Source organism: Aphelocoma coerulescens, chromosome 18 (genome assembly GCF_041296385.1).
Source record: "Aphelocoma coerulescens isolate FSJ_1873_10779 chromosome 18, UR_Acoe_1.0, whole genome shotgun sequence".
Classification (NCBI taxonomy): domain Eukaryota; kingdom Metazoa; phylum Chordata; class Aves; order Passeriformes; family Corvidae; genus Aphelocoma; species Aphelocoma coerulescens.
Genome location: NC_091031.1, coordinates 6,543,926 through 6,563,689, shown reverse-complemented (window position 1 = coordinate 6,563,689; position 19,764 = coordinate 6,543,926). Strand labels below are relative to the sequence as shown.

General features: G+C 43.4%; 2 protein-coding genes across 6 annotated transcripts in view; one reads left to right on the top strand and one right to left on the bottom strand.

The window, feature by feature from the left end:
• The window catches only part of ABCC3 (ATP binding cassette subfamily C member 3), a 46,729-nt gene extending 37,638 nt beyond the window's left edge, over positions 1-9,091 (top strand). The window contains exons 22-31 of one of the 2 annotated variants that reach the window (XM_069032226.1): positions 681-888; positions 1,656-1,966; positions 2,689-2,888; positions 2,987-3,113; positions 4,047-4,148; positions 5,087-5,233; positions 6,168-6,326; positions 6,696-6,862; positions 7,806-8,000; positions 8,639-9,091. In XM_069032226.1, coding sequence (XP_068888327.1) covers positions 681-888; positions 1,656-1,966; positions 2,689-2,888; positions 2,987-3,113; positions 4,047-4,148; positions 5,087-5,233; positions 6,168-6,326; positions 6,696-6,862; positions 7,806-8,000; positions 8,639-8,747 — 1,725 coding nt within the window. In that variant the 3' untranslated portion in view covers positions 8,748-9,091. The other variant, XM_069032227.1, reaches the window with a different exon arrangement.
• A 1,837-nt stretch (positions 9,092-10,928) lies between these two features.
• On the bottom strand, positions 10,929-18,662 carry ANKRD40 (ankyrin repeat domain 40). Of its 4 annotated transcripts, none has more exons than XM_069032474.1 (5): positions 18,519-18,662; positions 15,797-15,945; positions 14,316-14,789; positions 13,310-13,491; positions 10,929-12,088 (listed from the first exon to the last, which is right to left on the bottom strand). In XM_069032474.1, the coding sequence occupies exons 1-5, from the start codon at positions 18,638-18,640 to the stop codon at positions 11,948-11,950; spliced, it is 1,068 nt and encodes a 355-aa protein (XP_068888575.1). In that variant the 5' UTR covers positions 18,641-18,662; the 3' UTR covers positions 10,929-11,947. The 4 variants fall into 4 exon arrangements, with proteins under 4 accessions (XP_068888575.1, XP_068888577.1, XP_068888578.1 ...); XM_069032476.1 differs by having other exon boundaries at positions 15,797-18,110; positions 18,519-18,604; XM_069032477.1 differs by having other exon boundaries at positions 15,797-18,107; positions 18,519-18,594.
• Positions 18,663-19,764: the final 1,102 nt, after the last annotated feature.

Below are 19,764 nucleotides of genomic sequence, written 5' to 3'. Positions count from 1 at the left end.
ATCAACAACGCTTGTTCTTTTAATTATCCCTTCTTATGCTTTTTTCTAAGGATTGAGTTTTGTCCTGAGTCTCTGTCTCCTTTTGCTTTTCTGCCTTTTTGCACTACCTTAGGGACAGCACTTTTGCTTATTGCCATAAACATCATCTGTTTATGTTCCTGTTGGGGTGCATTAGCATTTGGTACCTCATTTAAGTTGCTGTGAAGACACAGAATGGAGGCATGTTCAACACTTTTCCTTAAATAGGCTATTTAAAGTAGTCTTGAGTATGATACTCTGCCAAGTTGCTTCTTCTGCCTGAAAATATTGGCTCCCATTCTTGTTGCTGCTATTTGATCAGCCTTCTTTCTTTCTTCCCACCCCCCCTCCCCCTGACATAGTCTTAAAAACTAAAACCCCACAAAATGAATGAAGGACAGATCCTCTACATGGAGGAGAAGAGTATTTTAGAGAGGTTTCTGAGTTATTTTGAAAGCCATCACCCTGACAGGGAGTTCAGGCAGCTGAACCTTTCTCTGTGGTGTTTAAGAGTTTGGGCAGTTTTGAGTTAGACTGGTGTCAGAGGGTGTTAAAGTTTTGTCAGCAGTTCCTCTCACCAAGAATTTTTCTATCTCTTAATTCTCTTTTAAACTCCAGCTTGTGTGGGTTGTACAAACCAGCTTTGGTGTGTGATTTTGCAGGTAAAGCTAACGGTGTTCTGGCAGTACATGAAGGCTGTCAGCCCTGTCATTTCTTTGGTGATCTGTTTCCTGTATTGCTGTCAAAATGCTGCTGCCATCGGGGCCAACGTGTGGCTCAGTGACTGGACCAACGAGCCTGTGGTAAATGGGACTCAGCACAACACAGCCATGAGAATCGGGGTCTACGCTGCCCTGGGCCTCTTGCAAGGTGAGGGCAGGTAAAATCATCATGCCCCAATGTTTAGGAAAGAGGTAAGAAGGTAAGAGATCAGAAAGCTGTGGTGGCAGGATGGTAGGTTTAGATTACATATCAAGAAGACATTATTTGCTGTGCCGGTGGTGAGGCCCTGGCACAGGTTGCCCAGAGAAGCTGTGGTTGCCTCATCCCTGGAAGTGTCCAAGGCCAGGTTGGATGGAGCTCTGAGCAACCTGGGATAGTGGCGGGGGGGTTGGAACTGGGTAGTCTTAAAGGTCCCTTCCAACCCAAGCCATTCTGTGACTCTGTGATTCTATAAAAATTGCCCTCCAACTCCTATCCTAAGGAACTCCTGTAACCTGGAGCTACAAAGTCTGATCTCAGCCCAATGCTTTTAATTGTGTTGTGAAGCCCCTGTCAGGGGGGGCTTGAATGGGTGATGTGGAATCTTGAGAGAGGCAAGTTGGAAAGAAAACATGAAAACCTCAGTGCAGAAGGGGATGAAGGGTTGGGGTGAAGCTGTAGCATTAGGACTTCACGGAGGCTTGTGGAAAACAGCAGGAAGATGGTTGTGTGTCTGTTTTCCATAGACAGGATGGTGAATCCCACAGATGTTCCTGTGCCTTAAGCAGCAGTGGATGCAATGCTGATGTGCACAGGACAAGAAGGGTGGGCAGGGAATAAAGTGAAGCAAAACAAACTTGGAGTACAGCAGGAGGGGTCAGGGAGCTGTGCATCGTGGCCATCACGGGATAACACATCTGCTCCTCACCTGCCAGGGCTCATAGTGCTGATCTGCTCCTTCACCCTGGCCATGGGGGGCATCAACGCCGCCCGGACCCTCCACGCTGCGCTGCTGGAGAACAAATTCCACACCCCCCAGTCCTTCTACGACACCACCCCGACCGGGCGCATCATCAACCGCTTCTCCAAGGACATCTACGTCATCGACGAGGTCATCCCGCCCACCATCCTCATGTTCCTGGGGACATTCTTCACCTCCTTGTCCACCATGATCGTCATCATAGCCAGCACCCCGCTCTTCACCGTGGTTATACTGCCACTGGCAATTCTCTACTTCTTTGTTCAGGTAACTGGAAAAAGGCGTGACTGCTACTGCAGTTATTCTGTTCCTTTTCTTTTTAGGAAAAACGCCATTGACTTGGGGGGGAAATGGGGAGATCTGAAGTAGCTATGTGTTTATATAAACAAAACGTTATTTACTTTTCTCAGGAAAAAAAATGTCCTGCAAGATGTGGCTGTGGAATAGATAGACATAAACTGTTCTAGCTTTTAAGTAATAAAAAGTAAGCCTACTGCTGGAGCCAGCGCTCCAGTGCATGTCAATATATTAAAGTGTGGATATATTTGACATACTGGTAAGTCTTCAAGGTAGTGAGGAGTTAAAATGATGAAAATAGAAAGCATCAATTTTATTGATTTCTGAGCAACAATCAAGCTTATTTCGCAGACTTTAAATAGAGACCTGATAATGGAGGTGCAAGTGCACATTTTGTTTTCTTGGAAAATGAGGCTCCTACAAATGGATTCATTCTGCTAGATTACGTTAACTAAATCTAAAGGGACACAGATAAATTCAACTTACAGTCTAAAGAAATTGCAGTTACCCAATGCTCTTTTGTGGAATGATGTAAAGGTAACTTTCTTGATATTCTTCTTAATTATAGACAATATTTCAGAGGGTTGAAGTGCATTAGTAGCAAATCTCCTTTAAATCCTTAACCTAAGAAATTCTTCACTGTTAATTAAAAGTATTTCATTAACCTTTCAATTTCCTGTGAAAAATGGCAGCGATTCTACGTCGCAACCTCCCGCCAGCTGAAGCGCCTGGAGTCTGTGAGCAGATCCCCCATCTACTCCCACTTCTCAGAGACTGTGTCAGGGGCCAGTGTCATCAGAGCCTACAGGAGAGTGAAGGCCTTTGTGGACATCAGTGATATGAAGGTCGATGAAAATCAGAAGAGTTACTATCCTGGCATAGTGTCAAACAGGTAAAATGTCATTTCTTGTTTCCACTTGGATAACCCTGTTTGCAAAACTGATCCCAGGCAACCTTTTCCCACTCTGCTTACACCTGCCTTCTTCCCAGGTGGCTGGGCATCCGAGTTGAGTTTGTGGGGAATTGCATTGTCCTGTTTGCTGCCCTTTTTGCTGTGGTTGGTAGGACCAGCCTGAATGCTGGCCTGGTGGGACTGTCAGTGTCCTATGCCTTACAGGTATGTGTTACAGCTTTATTGGGGGGTTTGCATTTTTGTAGATGATGTGGATCTATTAGCAATCATTTAAGTACTTGCTAAAGCTGGAGTTAGTAAGGAAATAATTAAAATGAGTCGTGGGATGTTTGGACAATAGAGATTTACACCGAGTGCTGAAATCGTCAGCAAGCTTGCATGAAGGAGGATCTCAGGGCACTTTGGGAGCATCAAGGCTGTGCTGCACCCCAGTATCCTCAGGGGTGGCACATGGGAGACTCAGGAAGTGTCAGAACATCAAGAGCAGACCATTTGAGCAGCATGGGTTTCATGTGTCGTGCATCAGTCCTGCTGTGCAGCACGCTGGTGTGTCCAGGTAATCACAGGCAGATCAGTAGGATTTATAATTAGACAAGGCAAACTGTACTGACCCAGTGAGGAGAATTTAGCAGATTTAATGGCCTCACTCTTGCCAGAAGCATTTTAGATCATGCATGTGCAGAGTTGCTGTTAGCAGTTTTCCAGTGAAGCGCATGATTTGGGGAATGACTTCAATCCAACTTTCTTTGAGAGGGCTGAGTGTTAAATCAGCAAGAGGCATCATCATACACTTCTTCATGTAAGCACCCAGTAATCTGTAGACTTCTTGTTCCAGTAACTGTATTAACTTTAATGCAAAGGTAATTATCTCATTTGTAACATTAATGTGAATCCATGTCTTAATAGCAGTGTCTGCTGTTGTTGGGGTTTTTTTGGGGTTAGTTTTTTTTGTGGCTTTTTTGTGGGGTTTTTGGTGTTTTCTTCTTGTTGGGTTTTTGTTTGTTTTGGGGGGATTGTTTTGTTTTCTGGGGGGGCAGGGTTGTTTTGAGGTTTTGTTTTGTTTGTTTTGGTTGTGTGTTTTTTTATTATATGTGTTGTTCCTCTGGGGGTGATATTTTGTTCCTTGTCTTCCCCAAGGTGACCTTGTCTCTGAATTGGATGGTCCGAATGACTTCTGAACTTGAAACCAATATTGTGGCTGTGGAAAGAATAAAAGAGTATTCAGAAACTGAAACAGAGGTCAGCTGCCATTAGTCCAGCATGCTCAGCAACAAGCTGAAAATTTTAATGCACACATTTACATGGTCTTTTTTCAGGCTGTTGAGAGATGGTTCTTGCTCTGAGTTATCATTTAACCTGAACAAATGTCATGCTCTGAACTGTAATTTATGCTATCACAGCTCCAAATTATTATTGCTATCATGCAGCCTGTTCTTAGCATCTGATTTTCTGCTGCTGTGAGTGGCTGTAGCACAGGAGATGAGTTTCACATCAGAATAGTGGCCCCTCTGGGCTTGGAATGTTTGCTGCACAGTCTTACCTGTGTGGCTGATGCCGGGGTCCTGCTGACGAGCAGAGCTGCAGTACAATTATCAGGCCTTGCACATGTTTTCAGTAGTATTTCTATTTAATCAGCTTAATCACTCCTCACCTCCCATGAGAGAACATCTCTAGGAACACTGTACTGCTAATCCAGGAAATCATCCAATTGCCTACCTTTGCTGCCAAAGACTTTTGAAGGTGGCAGATGGAGCTGTGCCAGGAAAGCTGCTCTCTGGACACACTGGTTTGTTAGCCCTGTGTACATACTAAGAATTAGGAAGTGGAGGAGAGCTGCAGTAAACGGTTCTGGAGATCAAATATTTAACCTGGAAGGAAAAAGGTAGCTAGACAAGATGTGTGATACATGTTATAAACCAGAGCTGGCAGAAATCTGGCAGTGTTCTGCTAAAGCTGATGGGAAAATATTTATATCCACTGAGGATTCATCCCTCTGTGCTCAGTTTTTTTCCCTGTAAACCTCACAACAAAGACAAATGGGTGGATACTTAGGACCCCATTGTTATAAATTTATTTGATCACTGAGATTTGGTTTATCAGATAAAATGCTTTTACCTGGGTTTGAATTATTTTTTCTGAAACCTATATGAGGCATTTCTGGCTTCTGTTTTCCTCAGGCTCCCTGGATCATTGAGGGCAAGAGTCCCCCAGAAGACTGGCCATCCAAGGGAGAGCTGGAGTTTGTGAATTATTCAGTGAGGTACAGGAAGGGCCTGGATCTGGTGCTGAAGGGTCTAAACCTCCAAGTGCACGGTGGGGAAAAGGTGAGTTACCAGCTGAATGTCTGCTAGAACTTTGCTCTGGGCCTCTAGTGACAGCTGTGGAGTAGAGGAGAGGGTGTACAGGGACACTGACCCCAGTGCAGGAGCCAGCAGTGACACCTGTGTTGTCCATGTGCCAGCATCCTCCTGGCTGGAAGCAGTAAGGGGGAATTACATGGGACTTTCTGGACTTTCCCAGTTCACTTGGCAACAGGCTCCTGTACACCACGTAGGAGGCACCAGCACAAGTGACAAAAATTCAGTGACAAGAATGCTTTTATGAAGCAGTGCAGATAGGAGAAGGAATTCCAGCTTTTTCTGCTCTCTGACTTTCCCTGTGAAATTTTTGGCATGGAAGGAAATGACATTCTTTGCTTCCCTAATCAGGAAATTGTCTTTATTCTGGGAGATTTGTTTCTTCATGCTTTGATGGAAAGTTCTGGGGTTTGCCTGCTGGAGACAGAACAATTGGCATGGGAAAGTCCTTCCCTGAACAGGCTGTTGCTAAAAAAGAGAATTACCCTTATTCTAAGCAGACAGGATGACAGCATCCTTCTGGCACGGAGATACACATGCTTACCATGAAGTAGGAATTGCCCTTAGAGAGCCTTTATTTCTTGTCCTTGAGTGACTGGGCCTACCATGAGTGTTCCAAATCACCTGAAGTTATGTAGGATGGCTCTAGGCCTGTGTTATTTATTATATTTAGGACATGTGTGATTTATATGGAATATCATTCCAGTTACAGGAATGGCCATAAGTACATTACATTGTATGACCCAGGGTTTCTAGGGAAGGATGGGACATTCTTTTTTAGATCCAGATCTTCAGTCAGACCTCTTACACAAATCTTGGAGGGTTGTTTGGGAGTTTTTTTGTTGGGCGTTGTTTTCTTCTTACCTATGTGCTTTGTTGTTAAACCTGCAATTTGTTGTAGATTGGAATTGTTGGCAGAACCGGAGCAGGGAAGTCCTCCATGACGCTCTGTCTCTTTAGGATCCTGGAAGCTGTAAAAGGGGAAATTAAAATTGATGGCGTGAAAATTTCAGAAATTGGTCTCCATGACCTTCGATCGAGGCTAACAATTATTCCTCAGGTACTGTTTCTGTGTGTCACAATGAAGGACCATTTTCTAGCAGCTTAACAAACCATAAATAATGGTTTATCCAAAGAGGAAAATGTTTTGTTACACTCTGAAAATTGTTTCAGAAAAAACAGACTATTTATACTTTAGTTGGTCCCATCCTGCCACCTTACGAGCTAGGTGATAAAACAGGATTTAGGATAAACCATCTTTAGAGCTGGAAGTTGAGTTTGAACTGTATAATGTAATGTATTTTCAGAGAGGATGGGATTGGGAGGTGGCCTACCTGCAGTGTAATGGACACCTCGAAGCAGCAGCTCATAGTATCTCTACTTAAAACAGCTAAAGCCCTTGTCTAATGAAAATTGGTTTTATATCCAGGATCCTGTTCTCTTTTCTGGAACACTGAGGATGAACCTGGATCCATTTAATAAGTATTCGGATGAAGAAATATGGAAAGCACTTGAACTGTCTCATTTGAAGAGGTTTGTCAGCAGTCAGCCATCCATGTTGGACTATGAGTGCTCAGAGGGTGGAGAGAACCTTAGGTAAGGAATGCTTGCACTAGAACATACACTGAGCTGTCATTCATGTGGCAGTGGGTGACACCTGAGCACAGGCAAACACTGGTCTGTCATATCTGAAATGATTTGGCCACCTATTTCTGTTCCAAGAAAGCCACCAAGGTCCATACATTTGCCTCCTCTTCTGCCTCTGCCACAAATGATCTGATTCCTCTCCCAAACCCACATCCTGTCTTGTCAGAAAGAAGTTTCAGGATGACAGGATATTAGGGACAGGAAGTCCCTTAAACATGTCTTGGTAGGAAAGGAAATGCCCTGGTAATGTAAGTGCTGTGCTGAGTAAGAGTTCTTTGCCTGATGCTTTAGCAATGTTCATTTTCCATTATTATTTGGAAGGCCCTTGAAGACATGACTGGGGATGATAAAATGCCAGGTTTTGATATGCTTCATTGGCTTCTGAGGCTGTGGTCACCACATTGTCTGTGATGAATGTTTGGCTCCTTCCTCATCCTGCAGACACTCAGAGACTGAGTCTGGGCTGTGTTTGTGGCAGGGGAGGAAGTCTAGGTTGCTCAGATATATGTATATATATTTTTTTTTTACGGTAGAAGGGACTTGCAGCCTCATAACATTTTATTTTCCTTTTTATTCTTTTTTTTTCCCCTAAATTTGTGTCTGCTCACTGTTGTCAGAACTGTGAGTGTTGCTGAAAGCTGCCATGGCTTTTGTCACAGCGATAAAAGGCACATTTGGGGGCTCTGCCAGCACAGGGCCAGGCAGTAAGTGATCCTATCACTGTTAGTGTTGGCATGCTGCAGCCTGCACGTGTGAGCTCCGGGGCTGACAGAACAGGCAGCTTGCAAGATATTCCAGGGTTTTTTGGGTAAGCCAGTGAGTGACCTGCTGAGCACGAGTGGCTGTGAGCAGTGGGGAGCTGGGGGCAGTGAAAGGCTGGCTGTGCTTGCAGCGTTGGCCAGAGGCAGCTCGTGTGCCTGGCCAGAGCTCTCCTGCGCAAGACGAGGATCCTGATCCTGGATGAAGCCACGGCCGCCATCGACCTGGAGACAGATGACCTCATCCAGATGACCATTCGGACACAGTTTGAGGACTGCACAGTGCTGACCATTGCACACAGGCTGAACACAATCATGGATTACACCAGGTAAAGTCTGAGTGGTGTGTGGTGAGCTGGTGGGCTTGCTGGGGATCTGAAGCAGCACTCGGAGGGGTCTGGTTTGTCTCTAGACATGGACACTGGTTCTCTTGTCGGGCAGTATGGATACAATGATGTGCTTTATAACCCCAGAAGCTCCAGCCCTGACACTGCCTCTGTCAGCATAGGAAACAGGTTCTATGTTCAGAAACCAGAGCTGTGCAGGGGACACTGCCCAGGGGCACTCCTGGCACTGTCAGGAAGCTTATGGAGCCTTGTTAAACCAGCAGCTGCTGTAACTTCTTCACTAACAGCATGTCATTTTAATTACTTGAAAATACATTAGTATTCTTCATGAGCTTTTATCTCCTTCGCTTTCTGGAACTATAGTTTCAATTCCAGATGCTTTTTTTTCCTTCTTCTTGCCCCTGGGAGACAGTGACTTTACCTGTATGGTTTTTAGTCAGGCAGCAGCTCTGGGAGAATGTTTATCATCTGTTGTGTTTTAACATGTGAAAATAATTGAGGAAAACAAAACCAAGGCAAAGATTAGAGCAGTTTGCTTTGTGACACAAACAGGTACCACATTCCTTGTGAGGAATTTTCTGACACATCTTTCCCCCCACGTCATCTTTTGTTTTGTACAGGGTTCTTGTTCTAGACAACGGGACCATAGCTGAATTTGACACACCTGCAAACCTTATAGCAGCAAAGGGTATTTTCTACAGTATGGCCAAAGATGCTGGACTGGCATGAAGAGAAGACCCCTTGGGGTTTTGGTTTGGTATTTTTTTTAATATTACTGACTTGCCACAAAAGTGACTTGTGAATGTACTGTAATTTACAAAGCAGTTTTTGTAGTAGACTCAGCTTGTGATATGTGAACGAAGTATTTTTCAATTACAAGGACCAGAAAGTGAATTTTATATTTTTAAATATTTTCTATATACATAAAGTATTTTATTACATGCTTTTTTCCCAAAGAATGACAAGCATTCTGCCAAGAAAATGTATGTACCACAGGGAAATTATGTACTGCATTCAGGTTTGTAATTAGTAAATTATATCAATGGTACAAAATACACCTGATTTGTGTGTTTTCTGCATAAGGATTAGTAGGATTTGAAGTGGAAAGACAGGCCCAATTAAGCTGTGACTCAGCTGAATACCAGTGAAATGCTGTGTAATCTCTGAGTGGTTCCAACCTGTTCCTTTCAGTATTTCCCCCAGGACAAAGGAGTCCCGGGATCTTTGGGATCCCTATCCAGGGCAACTTCAGCATTATAAAATTCTTCTGCAGCCTAAGAAGTATCATGTATTTAAAGTTAAACCTACAAATGGCTTCGTACAAAACATTAACTACACAGGTTTTTCCAACTCAGTAGACCCCACATAAGCCCACAGGGACATGATTGGACCAGAAGTATCAGAATTCTGCTGTATGTCTTTAGGTCAGAAGTCACTATGAGTAAGTCTCTGCTTAAGCTGAACGTGCATGCCAAGCAGGTGTGTATTTAGTTTATCTTGTTCAACACTTAATCACCTGAAATAATGGGTGATTTGTTTGGCAAAAATAATTATCTATTTTATTACTGATAACCAGGCCTCCTCAGATAAAAGGAGGCCTGTGTTCAAACAGCATTTGCTGCTAGAATCTGATAGAACCTCTTTTGCTTTAGTTGTTTGCATCTTACACTAAGCACTCCAGAAAACCACCCAGCAAGAAAAAGATCCTATGTTTTACCAGAAGGAAAGCACAGAAAAACTTTGAGAAGACAAAAATAATAATTTATTCTTACACATTATACTTCTTGCATAGAAACATGAATCTGCAGCCAAGCATTTATTAGACATTAACATTTCATGTAGCAGAGCACAAAGTAACGAATTATTTATCACAGACAGAATGTAGTGGTTATACACTGCTGGGACTGGGGAGTGTTAATAGTATCTTCCTGGTATAAATGACACAAGGTATAAAAATATTCCTGGGAATGCATAGATAGGGATCAGTATCTGTGCAAGGTTGCTGCCCCAACAGCTGAGCTTTTCTCTAGGGGGTCTGACTGGTTAACTCTGAATCCTCCTGGATTCATCCAGTGCCTGAACCATCCTGTGATGGGGAGAAGGCAGCAGCCAGGGTGACATGAGGAATGATGATTTTATTATTCTATTACAGAGAACTTAATACTTCACCAGCAATCTGGTATAAAAACAGATATTGCCAATGACTGGGACTATATTTGACCTCTGGCACTTTGCAGAAGAGGCTCTTTTGGTGTGACAAAACCTTCTGTATTCCCCTGGGGAGACTGAGCTTCAGTGCGGTGACTGGGCACAGAGGGAATTGGGGTGTTGGCAGGGATCTGTGCTGGCAGCTGAGCCCCGGCCTGGCGGCAGGCTGGGAGCTCCCTCTGGTGTGCTCAGTCCCTGCACTCCCAGCGCTTCCACGAGCTGCGATCAGCGAGCCCGGGGCGCTCTGGGGACAGTTCCCACTGGACTGGCGGTGACATGGGCGGTGACATGGGCGGTGACACGGGCGGTGACACGGGCAGCTGCTGTCCCTTACCTGCCGCAGCCCCCAGGACAGATGGAGGCTGTGCTTGGTCCCCCAGCCAGAGGCACAGGGACTCAGCCCAGGAGTGCCCCCGCAGCCCACAGACACTGCACACTCTGAACTCTTAAGACAAAAGATGAATTCCTTTGGCAGCTGCGGTTTCCAAAGAAATTGGGGGGAAGGAGAAGGAAGGCAAAGAAACAGGAAAATTCAGTCCAGTTTGGTACATTCTGTTTGCCTGTTGCATCTGAGGCTTTAGTTTATTCATCATATCCACAGCACCCGCTTTTCATGTGGGCTACCAGAGCAGAATTCTTCCTCAAATGCAAGTGACTAAATACTAAAATCCTAAAAAAATCAGATAAAATCCAGCTCTTAAATACTTTTCAATTTCTTTATTCCAGAATTTCACAGCAAAGTAGTCAAATCCTGAATTTTAAGTAAGTGATTCTGTTTTCAGTAAACTACATGGGTAAACACAAGTCACAGCACAAAAAAGAAAATACATTGCATAGGAACATCAAGATTGGATATCAGCCCAGAAAACCCTGGACACTTCACTAGTTTCTTTTTACACAGGTAACTTTATAGGTTCAAGATGCAATTTTTCTCGGGAATGTAGAGGTCAAAGGAAAATAAAATTACACTTTTTGTGCTTTTAAAGGGGAAAATTAAAGCAGCATTGAAGAAATGTCAACACAGTAACAAAAATAGTATATTAAATTGCACATGTCATTACATGTCAATTGCACATGTATATTATTGACAGACAACACTAAAAGGGATTTTGGTTGAGAGCATATTTATTATTTGGATAATTACTATCACTTTTATTTTCAACCTGAGAAATAGGGAAAAGTGTAAACAGGGATTAAGAAATCACAGGTAATAAGTCACTTGATAGCATTGAAACTTGACATAATTTTGTGCTTCCACAGATTTAAACCCTTCTCGTTTTTTTCCTTCTAAGTAAGATAGGACTTAATAAACGTGATCTAAAAAGAGAACATTAATAGTAATGGACTCAGTACAAATATTAAATGGGCTTCATGGCAGGTTCTTTAGCTTGAGTACCTCTGCTATCTTATAGCAAACAAATTATTAGAACAGCTTAAGGTAAGCCTTTCCCTGAGAGCTGCTAACTCTGCAGTATTTCAAGATTATCTTTTTGTAAGGAAGTGTTGCATTAACAGATAGTTCTACCAATACTTCCTGTGCATTGAGCTACTTTCATACCAGACTCACTGTTCTTAGATTAACTAGAAGCTGTAAATGTGCATAACCAGTTTATTTCATGGTTAACAAAATAGATTTTTTTCACATCATTAGCCCTTAGAGATATCATATTTCAAATGCAATTGTGTAACGAAAGATACAAATCTTTTGTTTTATTCCTTAATTAGTATGTAAGTTCTGATGCCTTCTTGTTATACCCACTCTGTTCAGAAAGTGTTGGGACTCTGAAAAGTAAGTTTTTGTCGCTTACTGTTAGAACAAGCTCCAGTTCTTGGAAATCCTGTAGCCTTGCAACATCCTTGTCCTTTAAACAAATACAGTAAGGAGTTAGGTGATAGTGTCTGTTAATTTTGCAGAGGTAAGTTAAAATAATAAGCTCATACTAATTATGTATTTATTCATAACTATGGCAGTTGTTTACAGTGAACTGGAAAACAGATATCCTGTTGCATCTTGTATTTACTCTGGGGTCTTATTCAGCTACTCCCTTAAGTCTGTTCTTAGAAGGAATGCAACACTGATGGTGAATGCAAGTGATTAGTGGGATTACACTTAAGATCTACTGCATGCCACCCAAATCCTCTGGTTTTTCCCCCTTGCTAATTCTTGATCATCTACCCAAGGAGGTCCTGTCCTGCATGTGGCTGGCTTCCTTCAGAGCAGCCCAGCAAGGCCAGCTCTGAGCCCCTGCAGCAGTGCTCTGCTGCCAACAGCAGTACACAGTCAGGTCTGTGTCACTGCAGGAACAGTAGGGGTCCTGCAGTCCTACCAGAGAGTCTGAAGTGATTAGAAATGAAAATAAAAAGTTCTTTCAACAATAACCAAAGTTGGAAAGTGACAGAATTGCTTGTGTCTTTTTTTCTCCACTTCTTGACTAACAGTGTGGTGGTTTAGACCATCAAACTGCCACACACAGTCAGTGAAGATGCAGTGGAGTGAAGTCTGTTGATTTATTCCTCATCAGATTTGCCCCACAAGTGATGCCAACAATGCTCTACAAGGATTTGAGAGTGAAAGAAAGGTCAGTGGGGAGTTAGTAAAACAGGTCAGCAGGTCCCTTCTCTGTTGGCTGCAGGATAAATGTCACTGAAGGAAGGACAGTTATGTACAGAGTCCTGCACTCAGAGTAACCCCAAAACACCTCTGTTTGTGCAAGGACTGCAGCCAGGCCTTGCAGAACTCACCGAGCTTGGCTGAGCTCTGCAGGCCTTTTAAATGCTGCTGGCAGCTCACAGTGGTGGTGGTGTTGGACTGAATTTTACAATGGAGTCATAAAATCAGGTATTAACTGGGTCCAGCACCAAATGGTTATGAAAGGCAGTGATCAAGAAATTTGAGACCTTTTTACTTAAGAAATCCCAAACAGCTGCTCAGTGTTGGCAAGTTGAGCAGAGGTTTTGCATTTTTGGTTTGGTTTTTTTTTTCCAACGTGGGCCTATGCAGGTGACCAACATTTATTCCTTTGTACCAGTAACCTAAAAATCCCTTTTATAAGTTGCTGCACTTCAAAATGTAGAGCTCTTACCTTTCTTAACATTGTATTTGGTAATTTTCTGATCTTCTGGATGTGCTCAGGGTTCACACCCAGCTCATGGCAACTCACTCGGAGCAGCTCCTTGTAGGTCAGTTCTTGTCTGTCCAGTTCAATTTCAATGAAGTCATTTTCTCTAAGATTAGGGTTTTGTATTCTCACTTTCAGCACCAGTTCTATTAGAAATAAAAAGTCACATTAATAGGCAGAGGTATAAAGGAATTGGAAACAATGTCTCTATAACAACTTCCAAGTATTTCTATTTTCAATTAACCTTGTTTGTGTCACTGGTAACAATACTTGAATCCTCAGAAAGCAAAACCTGGAATTGTATGACCACAGTTTTCATAAGATTGATTTTCATCAACCTATATGAAAAAATCATAGCAAATCTAATGCACTCTATGTGTGCATGTCTGAACCATTGCACGAATACTCACTTTAATTGATTTAAGCTGATTTAACAGCAGCTTATATTGGTTATCAATTTCCTGAGCAATCCAAGATTGCTTTTATTGGTATTTCTTACTGTCAGTTCCCTTCTCATTGCTACCCCATGGTATTAGAATGCCTCTTACTTGAAGAACAAAATTCTGAATGGAAACTAGAATTCCAGGTTTTCCTCTCTGGGTAGGCAAAGCTTCCCTGTGGAACTGGCAGATCCTAGAACAGCTCAGTGCAGACTGAGCCATGTGAGGTTCTCTTGAGCTCACTGGCTGCTTGCTCATGATCTGTATTTGCAGCTTGGGCTATGCTATTTGGAGAAATAGATTACCCTGGTGTCTGTATGCTTTTATAGCAATTGAGACAGCAAATGTTTACATCAATATTTTAATAACAGTTCCAGCAGAAACAGGCTATCTGCCTACTTCATTCCCTTCAAATGTTTCCTGAATGCCTGAGCATGGGAACCTGAAAGTCTCTGGAAACGCATCATTAGTCTGCACTGCCCAAGGTGACAGAAGATCAAAACAAAGCCAGAAGAGATTTCTGGTGTTACCTTGCACATTTAGTGGAAAAGCTCCTGTGAAGAAAACAGGCTGAAAGGCTGGCACGGGCCCCACGCAGGAGCCATTCCCTTGCTGGGGTAAGGACTGGTTGGATCCTGCTGGCAAAGAGGGGCTTCTGCCCCAAGACACTGACCCCTGGTAAACAGGAGCTCTCTGGAGGACAGGATTTGGGTGTAGTGGCCCAGCAGACCCTCGGGGCAGGGGTGGGATGTCCCCGTTGGGAGGTGCCTCAGGAGCAGCATTCCCAGGCTGTAGCGGCGCTTGTCTGTAGGCGTCAGAGTCAGGTACAGATGGAGAGTTGGTGTGTTGTGGTTCCAAGTGTGAGAGATTCCCATTCAGGGTGGGATCTGGAATACTGGTACTCGAGGTGTTGTAAACATATGGGAAAGGTGGGTTAGCCAGGTAATTGGGGATGATTGGCAGATCTGAATCTTGCTTTAAGTCTGGGAGTTCATCATCTTCCACTGCAAAACAAACAAAACAACATTCTCCAAGACTGATTGTGGGTTTCTTTTTTTTTTTTTTTCTATTTTTACACAGAGGGGATGGAGTGTTAAAAGCATTGTGGGTTAGAAGATGCATCAGGAAGCACATTGGTTTTTTTTCTACAATAAATAGAATGCTCAGGTGTTGCCATACAAACACAAAAGCTGAGTCTGATTCTAATAATTCTGGGGGTGCTAATTCCTTCTAAACACTGCAGTACTTCTATTCTGGCTTGTTTTAATCTGTAGCAGCACATTGTAACACGGTCTCCGGTGGAATAATGCTGTCCTCTTCATAATGTATCAGGCAATGAAAAACAAAGGGTCGTATGTTGTTTGATACTAAGGCAGAGGAGAAAGGGAAGAGAACATGCAGTACTGGGAGAGCTGCTGCATTACCCATTCAACAGCTGGGAGAGACAACAATGAAAACAAAACCAGACAGGGGAGTACAAAGGACAGGCAAGAGGTTGTTAATCGACCGCATTTCAAATTACTTACCACCTCCAGCAGCAAAGCCTGCTCTGTTGCAGCAGTTAACAAAACACGATAGAGATGCTCTACCAATGTCCTTTAACTAGCTGTTTATCTAGGCTGCTAATTTTTTATCTAACACAGAACATGAGGAAAATTAGGCGTTGCTCATACAACAGCTTCCTATAAATTCGAGAGATTTCTCTCCTCCTGTCCTTCTGAAAACTGAAAACTGCATCTACCTGGCACATAGCCTTCCTCAAAATACAGTTTTTCTAAATTTTCAGTGTTCAGAAAACAGTTTGGCTAGGGTGGTATGGAATTTACTGGTAATGGTAATCCCCTTTACTTGAACTTTGTTTTCTTACCATGTAAACACTCTAGAAATCAAGTCCTAATACCAAAATCGAAACACCGTATCTTCACATGCAAAACAAAGACTGGAGCACATATGTTTGAACATCCTTTTACCAATCTTTTGATGATCATATGGAACAGTCACTATAGGTTACCTCCCAACATCTTCCTGATCTCTCTCTTGGATGTTAACTGGGCTGGCCTCTCCCCTTTCTTGGTCAGGATGTCCTTGTCAGCCCCAGCGTGCAGCAGATAAGCCACGACCGCCACGTGGTTCCGCTTGCAGGCCCAGTGCAAACAGGTCCTGCACATGGAAAACATGAACCCTGTGTCAAATCCTGAGGTATGGCAGAGTCATCTCCACTCATTCTTGCTGCCTGTGAGAAGAACACTCTATGCACATGTAAAATAGGTCTGAGTTGCAAACTTCCTTGGAAATTCACTCTGGATTTGGAGCCTGCAGTGGTACCTGCTGATGTCATTTTCTCTTTGCTCCAATGCTCTTGACTACAGTAGTATTTTTCAAGTTCAGGATCCTTTCAAATTATCATTTCTTAGGCTACAGTCGTTTCTGGAAAAATAAATATGAAAAGAAGGTTTGTGTACGATACTTTAATCTTTGAAATAATCAGCTGTACTTAAAATACTTGGTTTTGTGTGTATATATGATCTATTACCAATATCTCCCTGGGATGCTACATTTACTCTTTAATTAATGCTGCCAGCACAAGTACTTGCACTTTTTGGCAAGTAAATTATGTTTGAAATATTGTAGAACATAGTTTCTAAGAACAGTTCTTTGCCCAGTTGCCATTTGCTGCATCAGTAATTACTCAGCTTAGATCTGCAGACAACTAATTTTCTGCTGTCTGTAAGTGATGCACAGAACTAATCACTTTTCTGTGTTTTCAAATTATTTGCAGTTGCTGACTAGTGAGACATATTAAGGAAACATCCTAAAAGCTGCTTAGTGCTTAGATCTCAATTCAGTGTGTGTATTAAGGACTTAGACTCACACATGTAACTTGCTATAGAGTTGTACCATTCTTCCCTATCCCAGGTTCTAGTGCTGTTTGACCTTTCTCTACCTGTTATATTTTAATTCTCTAGCTCCAGCTTAAGGAAACTCTTCAGAAAAATGAACATGCTTAACCCTTCTCCAACTTTGTTTATTTCTATTTAAGAATTACATAAAATAAAGCAGAGATAAATAAACTTAGAAGGGAATAAACTTTCAGTTGGAAGTCCAGTTCCAAAAAGCTTTTTCCACGTTTGGTTCGGTTTGGTTTGGTTTGGTTTGGTTTGGTTTGGTGGGGTTTTTTTTAAAGAGACTGCAAAGTCAGACAGACAGGGTGGTATTTGCTTTGAGCACAAAATTTGCTGGGTTCAGTTTATAGAGAAGAGAAGTAAGGCTCAACAGCACAGCCTCATTTTGGGATTCATCCTGGCCATTCCACATGGCCTGTGCAGAGAGGAACCATCTACCCATGGACCTGATATGCACCAAAATGTAAGTACTCAGTACCTCTAAGCATCACACATATTAAAAAGCTCACTGGAGAAATTTTAATTGTACAAAGAAACTTAAACAACAGTGAAGATCCATTTATTGCCATGGTTAAAAATTACCAGATCGTTAATTTTTAAAATAATTATATTTTATGACAAGACTTAGTTCATCAATTCTAGTTTTATACACAAACTCATTCTGATGACCGGTTGCTTTTTAGCTCACTCACTAAGATAATTCAGCACCCTGTGAATCCATCATTTTAAATTTTTACAAGCTTTAATTTTAATCACAATTTAAAGCTCAAGTTGTTGTGTTCCACGCTTCTCAAAACTGCTGATTGAACTTTCACCTCTAAAAGTCTTGTTCCTTTCCTAATTTTATTTTTCCTATTTTTAATTATAATGTCATAGATCCTAGAATGGTTTGAGTTGTAAGGGACCTTAAAGTTCATCTCACTCCACCCCCTGCCAGGGGCAGGGACACCTTCCACTATCCCAGGTTGCTCCAAACCCTGTCCAACCCAGCCTTGGATGGGGCACCCACAGCTTCTCTGGGCAACCTGTGCCAGGGCCTCAGCACCCTCACAGGGAAGAATTTCTTCCTTACATCTAATCTAAGTCTCTCCTCTTTTAATTTAAAACTGTTCCCCCTTGTCTCATCCCTATGTGCCTGTGGTAAAAAGTTGTTCTCCCTCTCTTTTATAAGTTTATAACTTCAAGCACAAACCAGCACAGTAAATACAGGTTGAATTGAACTTGTGGAAAACAGTCTCCAAAAATGCCTGAGCATCCCCTGTAAAATCCTCCTTCAAATAAAAATGCGTGTGTGTGTTCATGTCTTCAGTGTTACTTGTACAAGTGTCTATTACACAATAGCCTTGGCTTTAGTGTCCTCAGGTGGATCTGAACGAGATGCCAAATCCCACGTTTGTATACATCGCTGGAACAAGTTCCCTGCTTGAAAGAGAAAGTAATTTTAAAACTTGAGTTAATAATAAATATTTCTGCTTAGGCAAGAGCACGTAAAGCCGAGGTCTGTGTTCTGACAGACCGCACCGTCTCAGGCTGGGGGGAAAAAAAAAAAAAATCCAAACCAACACTACAAAGTAAGTCCACAGTGACCTGGAGAAGGGGCAAACAGGGCACGAGGTGGGATGGGAACGCGTGTTTGTGACCCCGGTTATCCTCTCTGGAATACCGACAGCTCCATAGTGGAGTATTCGGCGGCCGATCGACCTTTTCCTTCCTCCTCAACTCACCCCACCTCGCCTTTCACGTGCGGAGCGAATCGGCGGCAGCCTCCGCACGGGACCGCCGGGGCCGAGCTCTCCGAGAAACCCTGGGCTAGGAGGGGGGGGCCCTTACCATCCGTTGACTTCGTTCTGGGAGTTGAGGCCGACCCCCAGCTCCACGAGCCGCCGCACCTCCTCCGCGTCGCCGAGCGCCGCCGCCTCCCGCAGCCGCTCCTGCCGCTCCCGCTCCGCCATCTCCCCGCAGCCGCCGCCCGCCTCCCGCACCGCCTCCCGCACCGCCTCCCGCACCCCCGCGGCCGCACCGCGCCCCCGCCGCCACCCCCGCGGGGCTCCGGCACGGCGGACGCTATTGCCGGTGACAACCCGGCCCTGACAGCCGGTTCCGGGGCGCGGCCGCTGCCCGCGGACGGGCGGGACGGGGCAGGCCCGGGTAGACGTTGTTTAATGGACGTAGGAATGCACAGTACGCGCTGTCTCTTGCTCTGCTGGTTGTTTTTGCGGGCTCTCGATTTATCATAGAGTGAATGATGGGATCATCGAGTGGTAATGATTGGGAGGGACCTTAAAGATCATCTCGTTCCACGGCAGGGACACTTTTCACTAACCAGGTTATTTAGAGGCCCCACCCAACCTGGCATTGGACACTTCCAGGTCATATTTCTAGCTCACTGAGTGTCTGTGGTAATTTAATTAATTTAATCCAGTGGCTTTACTCAAGGAAAGAAGAACTTTATGATAACCACTGTTCTGCAAAAACCTGCTGCTAAAGAGGCTAAATAGAGGGATTCAGAAAAACTGGGTTTGCCTGCTGCATGAGGAGGTACTGAAGAGATTTTTAGGATTATGATTGATTTGGGTTGGGAAGGAACTTAAAGATCATCCAGTTCCAACCCCCTGCCATGGGCAAGGACACCTTTCACTAGATAAGGTTCCTCCAAGCCCTGTCCAACCTGGCCTTGAACACTTCCAGGGATGGGACATCCTCTTATTCTGCCTAGGAAACTCTCCTCATCTTTGTGCGTTCTCAGCAGAATCAACTAATCCCTAAAAAAAATAAATATCACTATCTGTCTGCAAAGCAATTGGAAAGATTATAGGTAATTCCTGCCATTTGCATGGTTTGGTTTGAAAAGATGTTTTTTGTCATCGTGGATTTGTCCTAAACTAAGTTACAGAGCAATCAGTAAAAACTTTACCACTACAAAAAGTCAAAATAATAATTTCAAACTCCAGTCACTTTTGTATTCCAGCTTGCTCTGTGTAGCCACGGCAGCATGCCAAGGAATTCTGCAGTAGTCAGGCCCTAGTGTTACCTATTTGCTTCCTCAGTGCAGTCAGAGCATTACAAAGAAACTGAA